A 14036-nucleotide genomic window follows, 5' to 3' on the forward strand; every position below is an offset into this window, starting at 1 on the left:
AATAGACTATGAAAGTAAGCTAGTGGGGAGTATAAAAACTGACTGTCACATGTCTGTCCTTGGCTTGCTGCAATGTTCCTGTGAAGCTTCCAGAAAGAGAGAGAGAATGATTATAATCATCATAGTGTATTGCATGCTGAACAATATCACTCTCAAATAAGGTATAGACTGGAAAATTATAGAAGAAGAACTGGGACAGGTGACACTGGGACTGGAACATCCTTGGAAAGGGAAATTAGCTGTGATGTCCCAAGAGTGGTGAATGGACCAGGACATTGCAGGAGAGGCTAATAAATGAAGACGTTGTGGGAGAGATGAAAGGATGAGGTGAATGTTGAGCTTCTGAAACTGAAGCCAAAGGAAGCCTTTTCAGGAGTTGATCCCTAGATAGAACAGGACTGTCAGACATGAACACATGGGCACTTCAACACATTGACCGCCACCTCACATCCTGAGTCAGTGTCCAAACACTGAGTCCTCACCTTCTTTCCCTCTCTGCTGTGCCCATCTCCCCTGTCTCCATCTTGTTCTCTATTGACCGTCTCCCTCTCTGATGTGTCCCTCCCTCCTGGGCTGATTCCATCACCATACATCAGCATTGCTGTGGATCTTCCTGTTCTGACCTCCTGTCAAACACATCTGAAGAAGAAGAATGCTATTTCCTACACTAGAAATCTCTGTCAAACAAGCAGTTTTTGTTAAAGATGGCATCCTGTAATATCCATACTCATTCAGGGATGAATATTCAGTGATCAAAATTCCTATGGATTACTTCCCATAATATCCTATGGGGAATCAAATGTGGAAATGCCCCTTATGCTGTGTGAGAAGATCGAGCTGAGAGACCAGTTTACTCAGTACTTTGTGCTGAACTGTTTGATTGGAGCAACCCAAGCCAGGAAAAGGTTGTGAAGTTGGGATATTCATTCCAAGATGGTGGAGTACCCTCAATGTGGAATGCCATAAGCATAGATAAGGGTCATGGGTGGAGGGGGGACTCGTAATGTTAAAATGGTGGTGCGGGCTCGTTGGGCCGAAGGGCCTGTTTCCTGGGCTGTTTTTGTTCTTTGAGATGGGCCAAGTGACCCTAGAATAAGTGCAGAAGATGCTGCGTGAGGAGTTGGGCTCTCTGGAAAGGCCTGTCTCAGAGAACTGTCATCTTGAAGTTTAAAAAGAGAAACAAAACAACTGTCATACCTCGCACACTGCCCACATCCTATCCATGCCAAAAGATTTCCCAGCCAACACTTTGCACCACCACCCCGAACCTCCGACTCTTCACACCCACTGTCATCCTACGTCTTCCACCCATGACCCCTCAAACTGTCCATGCCGACCTCTGCCCTCCCTTCCCACTCAGTCCAGATTGGCCCCTAGGCCAATTAGTGGCAATTCAAACCCAAACATTGTCATAACACCACCAAAGCCAACTCTCCCATTATCCACAATGGGCAGAACTCGGGACCCTTGCTGAGATTTAATAAAAACAAAGCTCCAAGTATCTGTTGTAGACTTTATTTTTTTGAACAACAATTATTCATAAAGGTAATTCATAAAAAGCACAATTACATTTCAATTATGTTATCCTATATAACTAAGTTTATATTAAATTGCATAATGCCCAATAAAAGCAAACAATTAAATATATAGTCCCACTTCAAAGTGTCCATAACCACTTGGAGTTGTGAATCAATCTGTGAAACTGCAGGCACACAACTTTGCTCATGGATGGTTGTAAAATCTGTCATGTAGAACCAATCCAGTCAATCCGAGGCTTATGCCAAAAGACACATTGGAAGGCAATTATTTTAACACTCCAAATACTTTTTTTCCAAGAATTAAAGACAGGAGATTCAAATGCCTTTTGAGTTTCACAGATCCCCTTGACAGCTTATCTTCTGACAACTATTCTTGAGTTTCAATGAGCTTGTGTGATTTCCATACATATTCATTGGCTGCATTTAGTAATCTCAAAGCACATCTAAATGTGCTCAATTTTTGCTGCTGCAAACGTGTTTGGGGACCCATTAGGGCACTTTATCTATTCAAACAAATCTGTGGAGCTCAGACCAGCTCCTAATGAGTCAAATCTACACCTGTTGGGTTTCAGACACTCTCCCTTTAACATCATGTTATGGTACCAGTAGATATTATAACTGGATGGGAAGATCCCAGAATAGAATCCTGGCTCAAAACACTGTAATTTCTACTTTTCAACCACGAAGGAACAGTGATACAGGAGTACTAATTAATTTTAATCAGTGAGCTTGCACATAATCGGTGGAATGACCTCACCCGAGTGAGACAAAGGCAGACTGAGTGTGGGTATGGGGAATTTGGAACACATGGGAATTCGGAGGGGGAAGAGGTGTGCTTTGCATTTTTTCTTTGCTTTTCTGAGCTCTCTTTACCTGTTGAGCTGTGGAGGCTATAAGGGAGAGAGTTGATTGATAAGTAGTGGTAAGTATTTACTACTTGTATCGCTTATAATTTAGAAGGTTGTTTTGCAGTTTACAGTTTGTACATTCAGTAGTAATGAGCATCAGAACAAAAGGGCCCTAGAGTATTTGATTTAAAAGATTTAATTTAAAGAGTAGGTCACAACAGGACAGCTCCGCATTGGCAAATGATACAAAGTTGAGAGGGAGAGTGAGCTGTGAGGATGCAGAGAAGATTCAACATGATTTGGAAAGGCAGAGTGAGTGGTCATATGCGGTATAATGTGGATAAATGTGAGATTATCCAATTCAGTATCAATAAAGAAAGGCGGATTATTATTTGAATGGGTGTAAATTGAAAAACAGGATACTCAGCAACACCTTGAGAACTTTGTGCATGAGTCAATGGAAGCATGTAGGTGCAACAGGCAGTAAAGGCAGCAAATGATATGCTGGCCTTCATTGCAAGAGGATTTGAATATAGGAATAGGGATGTTTTACTGAAATTGCACCGAGCGTTGGTGAGGCCAGATCTGGAGTATTGTGTGTAGGTTTCATGTTCTTACCTGAAGAAGGATGTCCTTGCTATAGAGGGAAATCAGCAAAAATTTACCAGGTGATTCCTGGGATGGCAGGTCTGTCATATGAGGAGAGACTAAGTTTGTTAAGATTGTATTCATTGGAGTTTAGAAGAGTGAGAGGGGATTGCATACAAAAGTATAAAGCTCTAACAGAATTAGATGGGAAGATTCAGAAGGAATATTTCTGATGTTGGGAAGTCCAAAAGTAGGGGTTATAGTTTGTGGATAAGGGGTAAACCTTTTAGGACTGAGGTGAAATTTCTTCACTGAATCTATGGAATTCACTACCACAGAAAGTACTTGAGGCCAAATCATGTGATTTCAGGAAGTTAGATATAGTTCTTAGGGTTAAAAGGATCAGGGATATGGGGGGAAGGATATTGATTTGATGATCAGCCATGATCAAAATGAATGGCAGAGCAGCCTTGAAGGGCTGAAGACCTGTTCCTACGTGCTCCATGTGGGAAGCCAGGAACTTTTCCATTTGTGTGTAGGAAGTATCTTCAGCTGCAGCTCCTGGGTTTCAGAACTGGAGCAGCGGCTGAGGACATTGTGAAGTATCCACAAAGCTGAGAATATCTTGTACAGCACATACAGAGAGGTGGTCACATCAACAGGCAGAAAGGGAGCAGGTGACCACTAGACAGTGTAAGAGAACTAAGCAGTCAGTACAAGAAACTCTGACCATTACACTGCAGAACAGATATACCACTTTGGATATGGTTTGGGAGAATGGCCTCTCAGAGAAAGCAGTAATAGTCTAATTCGCTGCACTATGGTTGGCTTTGCTGCACAGTACAGGAGGAGAAAACGTGCGAATGCAATAGTTATCAGGGATTCAATTGTAAGGGGATTTTTTTTTAATTCATTCGTGGGACATGGGTTCACTGGCTGGCCAGCAATTTATTGCCAATCCCTAGCCCAGTCCTTCAGAAGGTGGTAGTGAACTGCCTTCTTGAATTGCTGCAGTTCACGTGCTGTGGATTGATCCGTTAGGGAGAGAATTCCAGGATTTTGATCCAGTGAGTGTAAAGGAATGGTGATATATTTCCAAGGCAGGATGGCATGTGGCTTGGAGGGGAACTTTCAGGTGGTAGTGTTCCCATGTGTTTGCTGCCCTTCTCCTTCTAGATGGAAGTGGTTATATGTTTGGAAGGATCTACGGATCTTTGGTGAATTATTGCAATGCATCTTGTAGATAGTACACACTGCTGCTAATGAGCGTTGTTGGTGGAGGGAGTGCATGTTTGTAGATGTGGTGCAAATCAAGCAGCTGCGTGGTCTGAGGTGGTGTCAAGCTTCTTGAGTGTTGCTGGAGCTGCAGCCATCCAAGCAAGTGGGGAGTATTCCATCACACTCCTGACTTGTGTCTTGTAGATGGTGAATAGGGAAGTCAGGTGAGTTACTTGCTGCAATATTCCTCGCCTCTGAACTACTGTTGTAGTCCCTGTATTTTATGTGGCGAGTACAGTTGATTTTCTAGTCAATGGTAATCCCAAGGATGTTGACAGTGGGGGATTCAGTGATGGTAACATCATTGAATGTCAGGGGTGATGGTTAGAGTGTATCTTATTGGAGTTGGTCATTGCCTGGCATTTGTGTGGAGCGAATGTTACTTGTCCCTTGTCATCCCAAGCCTGGATATTGTCCAGATCGTGTTGTATTAGAACATGGAATGCTTCAGTATCTGAGGAGTCACAAGTTGTGCTGAACATTGTGCAATCCTCGGTGAACATCTCCACTTCTGACCTTATGATGAAGGGAAGGTCATGGGCCTAGGACACTACCCTGAGGGACTCCTGCAGAGATGTCCTGGAGCTGAGATGACTGACTCTCCACACCATAACCATCTTCCTATGTACCAGGAATGACTTCAGCCAGCGAAGTGTTTGCCCCCTGACACCACTGATTCCAGTTTTACTAGGGCTCCTTGATGCCACATTTGATCAAATGCAGCCTTGATGTCAAAGGCTGTCACTCTCACTTCTGGAATACAGCTCTTTCGTCCATGTTTGAACCAAGGCTGCAGTGAGGTCAGGAGCTGATTGAACCTGGCGAAACCCAAACTGGGTGTCACTGAACAGATTATTGCTGAGCAGGTGCTGCTTAATAGCACTGTTGATGACCCCTTCCATCACTTATAAATGCATAGGCATTTCTGTGTTCAAAACTGAGACTTTAGAATGAAATGTTGCCTCCATGCTACAAAGGTCAAGGGTGTCTCAGAGCAGCTGCAGGACATTCTGAAGGAGGGTGAACACCAATGGTCAAGGTACACATCGGTACCAAGACACATTTAAAAAAAGGGATGAAGTCCTAAAATTGTATATAGGGAGTTAGGAAGTAAGCTGAAAAGTAGTATCTCCAAGCTAGTGATCTCAAGGTTAATAGCAGGGCTGCATGCTTGTCAGAGTAGAAATATCAGGAACTATCAGATGAATAATACATGGCTGGAAAGATGGTGCAAGGAGCGTTTCAGATTCCTGGGACATCGTAATTGGTTCTGTGGGAAATAGGACTTGTACAAACTAGATGGGTTACACCTAGAAAGGACTGGAACTGATGTCCCAGGGTAAATATTTGCTGGCATGGTTGGGAATGATTTAAACTGGAATGGCGACATAAGCAGGGTGACAAGGACAAGAAACAAAGATAGCAATAAAAGTAAGAACAGTGAAAGGCAAAACGGTCAACGGTGTGATCAATAACGAGAGGCAAATAGGGCCACAGAAATAAACAAAAGTTAGGATGACCAAACATGACAAAAAGGCAACCTAAACTTGAAGCATCCAAACCAAGGCAGATGAACTGACAGCGCAAATTGAGGTAAATGGATATGATCTCATAGCCATTATGAAGACATGGTTAAAAGATCAAAACTGCAAACTTAATATCCAAAGATGTTTGATCCTTTGGAAAGACAGGAAGGAAGGAAAAGGTGATAGAGTAGCACAGTTAGTAAGAGATTAAATGAGATCAGCTCTGAGAGACAATCTTGGCTTGAACAGTATCGAGTTCATTTGGGTGGAGGTAAAAAGACAATAATGGAAAGAAGACATTGGTGGGAGAAGTGTACAATCCCCCAACCTGTAGCCACACCGTTGGAAAGGGTATAAAATCAGCAAATAATAAGAGCATGTAAAGATTATACTGCAATAATTATGGGTGACTTTAGTCTTCATGTTGAGCCAACCAGGGAACAGGCTATATTGGATTTCATAATGAGTAATGAGGCAGTTTTAATAAATGACCTCTGAGTAAAAGATCCCTTTAGTAGTAGTAATCACAATACAATAGAATTTGATTCTCAGTTTGAGAATGACAAACTTGGATCAGAAACAACTGTTTAATTTAAATAAAAGGGAATTATGATGAAATGAAGATAGAGTTAGATAAGTTGGACTGGATGTATAGATTAGCAGGAAAAGACAGTAAGCAAGCAGTGGCTGACGTTTAAGAAGGAAAGATTGTAAGAGAGAGATTAACCAACTATGGCTAACCAGGGAAGTTAAGGAGAGTATTCAGTTGAAAGAAAAAGCATAAAAAAGGCAAAAGTCAGTGATAGCCTGTAGGCTGGGATAAATTCAGAATCCAGCAAAGGAGGACTAAAAAGATGAGAGAGATAGAAAATAAACTACTTGGGGAAACTAGCGAGGAATTAAAAACTGACAAGATCTTCATTAAATACATAAAAAGAGAGAGGTCAAAGTGAACATAAGCTTCTTAGAAAATTAATATGAAGAGATTAAATTATAGGAAATGGCAGAAGAGTTAAACAGATTTGCATCAGTCTTTACAGAAGAAGATACTTCGATCATTCCATTAATACTAAAGAATATTGGGGAACAAAAAAAGTACCATCATTATCAATAGAGAAGTGGTATTAGACAAACGATTGGGACTAAAGGCAGATAGGTCCTCTGGTCCTGACACTTACATCATAAGATTCTAAAATAAGTAGCTATAGGAATAATGGTTATAATTTTCCAAAAATTCTTGGATTCTGAAGAAGTACCGTAGGATTGGAAAACTGCCAATGTGACATCCCTATTCAAAAAGGGAGAGAGCCAAAAATCAGATAACTATTAGCCTAACATTTATTGTTGGAAAAATCTTGGAATCAATTATTAATTGATACATTTGGAAAATCATAATCAAGCAGAATCTGCATGGCTTCATGAAAGGAAAATCGTGTCTGATTAATTTATTAGTTTTTTTTAGGAAATCTCAGCCAGAGTGGATAGAGGCAAGCCAATAGATGTGTTGCATTTTGACTTCCAGAAGGAATTTGACAAAGTACCTCAGAAAACATTGTCGTAAGATCAGAGCCCATGGTGTGGAAATAGCACATTAATATGGATAAAGAATCGGCTAATGGGCAGGAAACAGTGACTGGGGTTAAGGAGTTATTTTTCAGGTTGGTGATTTGTAATGAAGAAAAACTGCAGAAAGTTGCAATACAAAGGGACTTGGAGTGTTTGTTCATGAAACACAGAAAGCTAGCACACAGGTACAGCAAGTAATCAGGAAGGCTAATGAAATGTTGATCTTTACATACAAGTAGGGAAATCTTGCTGCACTTATACAAGGTACTGGTGAGACCACATCTGCAGTACTGTGAGCAGTTTTGGTCCCTTTGTTTAAGGGAGGATATTATTTCATTGGCGACAGTTCGGATAAGGTTCACTGGGATGATCCCTGGTATGGAGGGATTATTTTATGAGGAAAGATTAAACAGGTTGGGACTCTACCCATTGGAATTTAGACGAATGAGAGGAAATCAAGGGTTACAGGGAAAGGGCAGGAAATGTGCCAACCAGCCATGATCCTATTGAGATTTGAGGGGCTGAAAGGTCTGCTTCTGTTCCTATTTCTTCTGGTCTCAACACCAAAAAAAATCGATTGACTAAACATGAAAAATTGTCTATAATACAATACCCCTTTGCTCCTCCTTTAGCTCAGCAGTCTCACATACATTTTAAGATTAATATAGATGACAAAGTACTTTTCAAGCTACAATGCATTAAAATACAAAGTTAGTGTCTGCAGATTTCTCCTCAGATTACCCCCAGATTGTCACATGACACTTTTCAAACTCCACTTCCAAACTATGCAATAAAATCTTCTTTCAAAGCAATACTTTACTTAGCAATTTGCATTCCGGAATCCAGTCTAGATTTTACAATTAACTTTGCCACAAAGCTTCCACTCCACTTTTAACAGTGGATCCATTCCAGGATTTTGTACCAACACCTTTGGGATTTCTTTGCCTTGAATGTCTTCCACTGTTGTATAATTTCAACCAATACTTTCTTCCCAATTATTTTTAAAAATTTCTAGGCGGTAGTAAAACATTCTAAACTAATCCTATTTTCTAGCATTCTCACCAACTAATTCCTTCTCAGTTCTGTGACTTGAAGTGAACAGTACTCCGTTCTGCTCCCTATTTTGCTTTGTTTCTTTCACTGCAGACCACATGGAAACTTTTCTTTATCTCTCTGGTTTCTTTAATGAGTTGCTTCTTAGATTTCTGGCACTGATTGCCGTAACCACTCTATTGTATGATTTTTCTTATTGGAAAGCTGAAAGATGTTTTCTCTATAGCTGTCCACCATCAATTTCCCCTGGCTTCCAGCTCAAACTAAAGAAGAAAGAAAGCCCTTCCTCTCTCTCTCCAAAGAACCTCTAGTTGCTGAGCAACTATATTTATTCTTCACGCCATAGCTCTCAAAACATAACAGAATCCTAGCTCCAGCTGAAACCAACCCCCGCCCTTTGTACAGCATGAAATTAACTATAAGTCCCATTCCAGGCACAGAAACATTAAATTAAATGCACCTAAAACTCAACCTTATTTCTAAAGCTTACCCATACAAATATATATCCCTTAAAACTATATTTGGTTTTCTCACACCTCCCCCTTTGAAAGAAAATCATCATGATTGTGAAGATTTCTTTACATTGTGTTACACCCACTTTACCCAAACCTAACATTATAAACATATAAAGACATAACTTAGTATACAAGCGCAGTTTCCTTAGTTCACATTTACACATGATAATATATTAATTACAATGATTTAACCCTGTCAAAGACAATAAGTTGAAAAAATCAGACTCTGTAAATGGTAACACTGTAATACTTAAATCTTGTGTTTCATTTTCTTCTGATTTCCAGTTTCAATCTCAGAAAAGAATGTTTCATTTTAAGTCTACCTTCCAGAAGCATAATTTCATTCTCAAGCCAATTTACCAAATTCACACGTGAACTTGCATTTCAATTTAACACAGTCGAAATGTCATATTTGTGCATTAACATATCCATTTCTTCTCTGATCAAAATCTGTTTCAAGAATATTTGTTAAGATACTTCTGATGTTCACTCAAGATGATATTATGCTCTTGCTTTGTTCCTTCAAGACTTTGTAATCTGTTTCTCTGAGTCCCATTTCAAACAAATTATTTTCAATACTGTTTGAGCCACGTCATTCACTTCCTTTCTCTGAAGTTTTGTCATTCGTTCTAATCCTTCAACTTTTTCAAACAATTTCTGACCTGTCTCAGTCCATTTCTCAGCAAATTGTGACTGGTCTTTGGCAAAATGTTCCCTTGTCTTTCTTCCAACAACTACTTTTTGGATAATATCACTGACAAGCATTTTTACATCGGTGTCTCTGGTTATTGACTCAGAAAGATCACTTTGCTATTTTAGTACTTCTGGTTGATAATTCATTGTTTCCAATTTTTCAGGTACTTCAGTTGTTTCTTCATTATCCATTACTGACTTTGATACATCAGTAATAGTACTTGGATCGATTCTTTGTTCAACTCGATCATAATTCAGCAATGAATTTTTATTCACAGGAACTTTTGAATCATAACACTCCATGCCATCCATCTTCTCCTTCATTTTGCTTTGAAGTTTAAGCATCTCATTGCTCTTCTCACAACCAAGATCTCACAGCTCATTAGTTTTACTTTTTAAATTCAGCATTCAACCAATTATTCTGATTACCAGAACCTCCTTTCCTTGTTCAAGATATTGTCCACTATACTTCATAAATACTTCTGATGCTTGAAATTCACCAAGTTTTTAACTGACAATCAACCTTTTCTCAGTTTGCTTTCTCAAGTTTATCCTTTAGACAGTTCAACTCCTCTGTCAACTATTCCACTTTTCCTGACTGGTTCTCAACTGTTCTCATCAGTTCCATTTTTTCATTCACAAAATCCTCTTTCATACATGAACGTTAATTTTCTGTGCTAATCAGGTTTTCCTCTAATTGCTTGTTAGGTGAAATGAGTTTCTCATCTTTCTCCACATTAGTTTTCAAAAGTTTAAGATCACCATTATCAACTGCCTGTTGCAATACAGTTGTCAGCATATTTGTCTTCACAAGCCAACTCATCACCGAGGAGGTAATCTACTCCAATAGATACTTTGGAAATAGTTCCCACTGTAACAATTACATTTACAAATTAATTTCTTAGATTAATTTTAAGGTTCACCCTTTTATTGAAACCTATTACTTTTTCCTTCAAAAGACTTCCTGGAACACAAATTGTATCATCAGCTACCATTTAATGATTGATGTACCTCTGTACCTCTTAAATTTTAATTTGTTTATTTATTTTGTTAGCCATGAGGGAAAATTTATCCCTTTGAAACAAAACATCCGGAACCTCCAGTAGCCTGAATTCCTTTACCAGTACTGAAATAATTCTGTAAACTATTTTGAGGTCTATCCCCCTTTCTCATTGATTCTGAGGGAGCATGCTGCAATCTGAGTCAGAATATGTCTCATTTCATTCAAAGTTTCATTGCTTCTTCGTAGAAGTTGACATAGAACCTCATTCTGCTGCTGAAGAATCTCATTGTTTCTTTGTAGATGCTGCTGAAGAATCTCATTGTTTCTTTGCAGATTCTGGTTAACATCCATCTTAAATTCAGTCAGAGTTTGCTGAAGCAAGTTAGAAGTGGCCTGATAGCTCTCTGTACTTTGAACCTGGTCCTGATGTAAGCATGCAAGAAGCTTTAGATAATCTTTATTTTTTTCACCAACAGCATGGGCCTGACGTTGTCCGTGTGCTCGTGGAGATGGCGGAGCTTCTGCTCCCACAGCTGTAGGTTCATCACCTCCAGGAGATTCTGAGCGTTTTCCCTTCACCACAGCAGCCACAGCATCACAGGTCTCCTCCTTCACATAAGCCACAACATTTAACTTGAACTCACCAATACCACTCCCCAATTCAGGCATCTTAGCCTCCTGACACTCCTCTCCTTCCTCTATTGCAGCTGCCATAGCACACTGCCCTGAGGTATTCACTTCCGTACCTTCCTCATCAGTCGTTTTAGGAATCTCGGACATTGCTGACAACTCTCCTCCATCACCAACTGATGTGACCATGGACACTTGTGTATCTGTCAGAGGAAGAAAACCACAATTATTGTTTTTTGTCACATAAATTAACTCTCCTCCTGATGGTTTAAACACTCAGCTGTTGACATCACCTTTGCTCATCCCCATATCTGATCTGCCATTGGTTATCATGGAGTTGGAGAGGTCAAACAGCTTCCTCGTGAACGCCTTCTGCTGTGTCAGCTCCTTGATGTACGGAACCCGCCCTTCAGTCAACAAACACTCCTGGGCATTATGGGTTAGCTTTACCTAAAGGAAATGAAAATTAAAAATGAATCATGGTCCAGACTTTTCCCGTGATGTCTTGTGATACATTTTCTGAGTGCTGGAGACAGCTTTCAGCCTGCACCCAGGGGAATTTTGATTAGAAATCAATCTTATGACATAGTCAGAGCCATCTTCAAGACAACTGCATTTTACAAAACATCAGTTTAGTTTTACAAAATCTTGTAGTCTGTCTGTATTTTCGACGCGAATACTAGGATTTAAAGTTTCAGAAATTAATATATACATATTAAATAACCAGATATTGCCGACTTGTCTTTCGTATTCAAACTTGTCCATAAGCAGCAGCTTCTACAGATACTGATGTCTTCTTTTGGTCTGGTGACCTGGTCGAAGATTAAACTGACCTTGAAACAATTGGACTGATGATGGGAGAGGTTGGAGACAGACACTGCTGAGACAGACAATGCTTTGGAAGGACAGCTGACTGGAGGGTAAACAATGCAGAAAACTCTCAGTATAAGGAAAGCAGGTGAACGTCAGTGTGACTGTCCTCTTGCCTGTGGTGGTTTGATGACCGTGAAAATGATGTGCACATCTGACATATGAATGGTTCCTCCCCAGTGTGCAGAGGGCACATTAGTTTGAGAATGATTTGTTCAATAACATGAAGTTTGTCTCCTGTATTAATGTTGCTGTGTGCAGGGAGAAGGTGACTCAGAGAATTATTTGCTACATACCATACACGTGAATATGTCAGTATACAAAAGACGTAAATGAGCCCAAGGATAATTTGTCACATACCTCGCATGAGAACGGTTTCTCCCTTTTGTGAACACTTTGATGTTTACGGAGGTGAGATAACTGCGAGAATGATCTGTCACACACTTCGCATGTGAATGCTTTCTCCCCTGTGTGAACGCGTTGATGTACACGGAGGTTCGATGACTTTGAGAATGATTTGTCACACACATTGCACGTGAAAGCTTTCTCCCCTGTATGAATGCGTTGGTGTACGTGGAGATTTGACAACAACGAGAATGATTTTTTACACACTTCACACATAAAAGGTTTCTCCCCTGTGTGAGTGCGTTGGTGTCTGTGCAGGTGCGCAGACCGCGAGAATGATTTGTGACACTCCTCACACGTGAAGGGTTTTTCCCCAGTGTGAGTATGACGGTGTCTGCGGAGGTTTGATAACTGAGAGAATGATTTGTCACACATGTCGCACACAAATGGTTTCTCCCCTGTGTGAACACGTTGGTGTTTACGAACAGTCGATGACTCCGAGAATGATTTGTTACACACCTTGCATGTGAAGGGTTTCTCCCCCGTGTGAATCACCTGGTGCCTTAGCAGCATTGTAGAATTCACAAAACCTTTATCACAAACATCACACTTGTATCGTTTCCTTTCCATTGTGGCTGCCCTTGTGGTAACAGCTGTTGTAATAGTTGTTGTAACAAATGCACCTTAGAAGATCTTATGGTTCTGCAGAGTCTCTGGCACACACCTCACACTTGAACAGCCTCTCACATTTAGGAATAAGTCAGTGATTCATGATGCTTGATGAATGATTGAAGCTCTGACCATACTTAAGCTTCATCTCAGCTTCACCCTGATCAATCACCCACAGCCGAATCTTCAGAATGATTGGTTCTAATGGAAGGTTCCACACCATTGACCAGTTTCAGATCTGATGACATGTCAAAGCTCCACCGACCAAACAATTTCCAGATGAGGGTTTGTCACAATGTGTGTGACAAATCGTCCTTGCAGTCATCGAACCTTCTCTGTGTTCAGCAGTGCTATGAAAAGACTGGGTGTCTTCCTATAGTTATACATTTGTTCCTTGAGTGATGGTCAAGATCTATCTGTAGTGACGCTCCTCTCTGTATTCACTAATGTGGTATGGTGCAGTCCTGTAAAACAGAAAAAGAAAACAGGATTCCTTCAATTGCCTCTCCTTTGCTGATGGGACTGACTTGTCAGTTAGCGACTGTTCCACAGTGAGTGCCAATCTATTTTTCCCCAGTTTGGAGATCAATGCAAGTCCTTTCTTTTTCCTCACTTGAGTGTCACACACCCTGTATTTCCAGCAGGGACATTGGTTAATGACCAGGGGCAGACAACCTGGCTGCTTTCTTTCCTCCACTTAGCCCCCATCTTTCCAGGCACTGTGAGCACAATGGAGGAGTGTAAAACAAGTTATCAACTCATTATGAGCTCATGTTGTGTTTACAATGACCAATTTTACCTTTTAATTATGTGGTAAATTCAATGGAGATTTTGGAATTTCACCCCGTTTTCCCAAACTATTTGAAGAAAACGCACTGGGCATGAAGTGTTAGAAGCTAATATTCCTTCAGTGT

The 14036-nt window shown here is 40.4% G+C and overlaps 2 protein-coding genes across 3 annotated transcripts in view; both read right to left on the reverse strand.

Annotated features, from left to right (window-relative positions):
* Nucleotides 1–14036, reverse strand: part of LOC145348018 (uncharacterized) — a 649120-nt gene that overhangs the window by 306523 nt on the left and 328561 nt on the right. The window lies entirely within an intron of this gene.
* Nucleotides 1–14036, reverse strand: part of LOC145347995 (uncharacterized) — a 39786-nt gene that overhangs the window by 25238 nt on the left and 512 nt on the right. The window contains exons 2-4 of one of the 2 annotated variants that reach the window (XM_080196071.1): nt 12469–13586; nt 11532–11688; nt 1513–11441 (exon numbers count right to left, since the gene is read on the reverse strand). In XM_080196071.1, the coding sequence (XP_080052197.1) occupies nt 10762–11441; nt 11532–11688; nt 12469–13083 (1452 nt within the window). In that variant the 5' untranslated portion in view covers nt 13084–13586 and the 3' untranslated portion in view covers nt 1513–10761. Of the gene's footprint in view, nt 1–1512; nt 11442–11531; nt 11689–12468; nt 13587–14036 lie in introns of those variants that run through there. The other variant, XM_080196072.1, reaches the window with a different exon arrangement.

Source organism: Carcharhinus amblyrhynchos, chromosome 9 (genome assembly GCF_965287045.1).
Source record: "Carcharhinus amblyrhynchos chromosome 9, sCarAmb.v2.hapA, whole genome shotgun sequence".
NCBI classification, from domain to species: domain Eukaryota; kingdom Metazoa; phylum Chordata; class Chondrichthyes; order Carcharhiniformes; family Carcharhinidae; genus Carcharhinus; species Carcharhinus amblyrhynchos.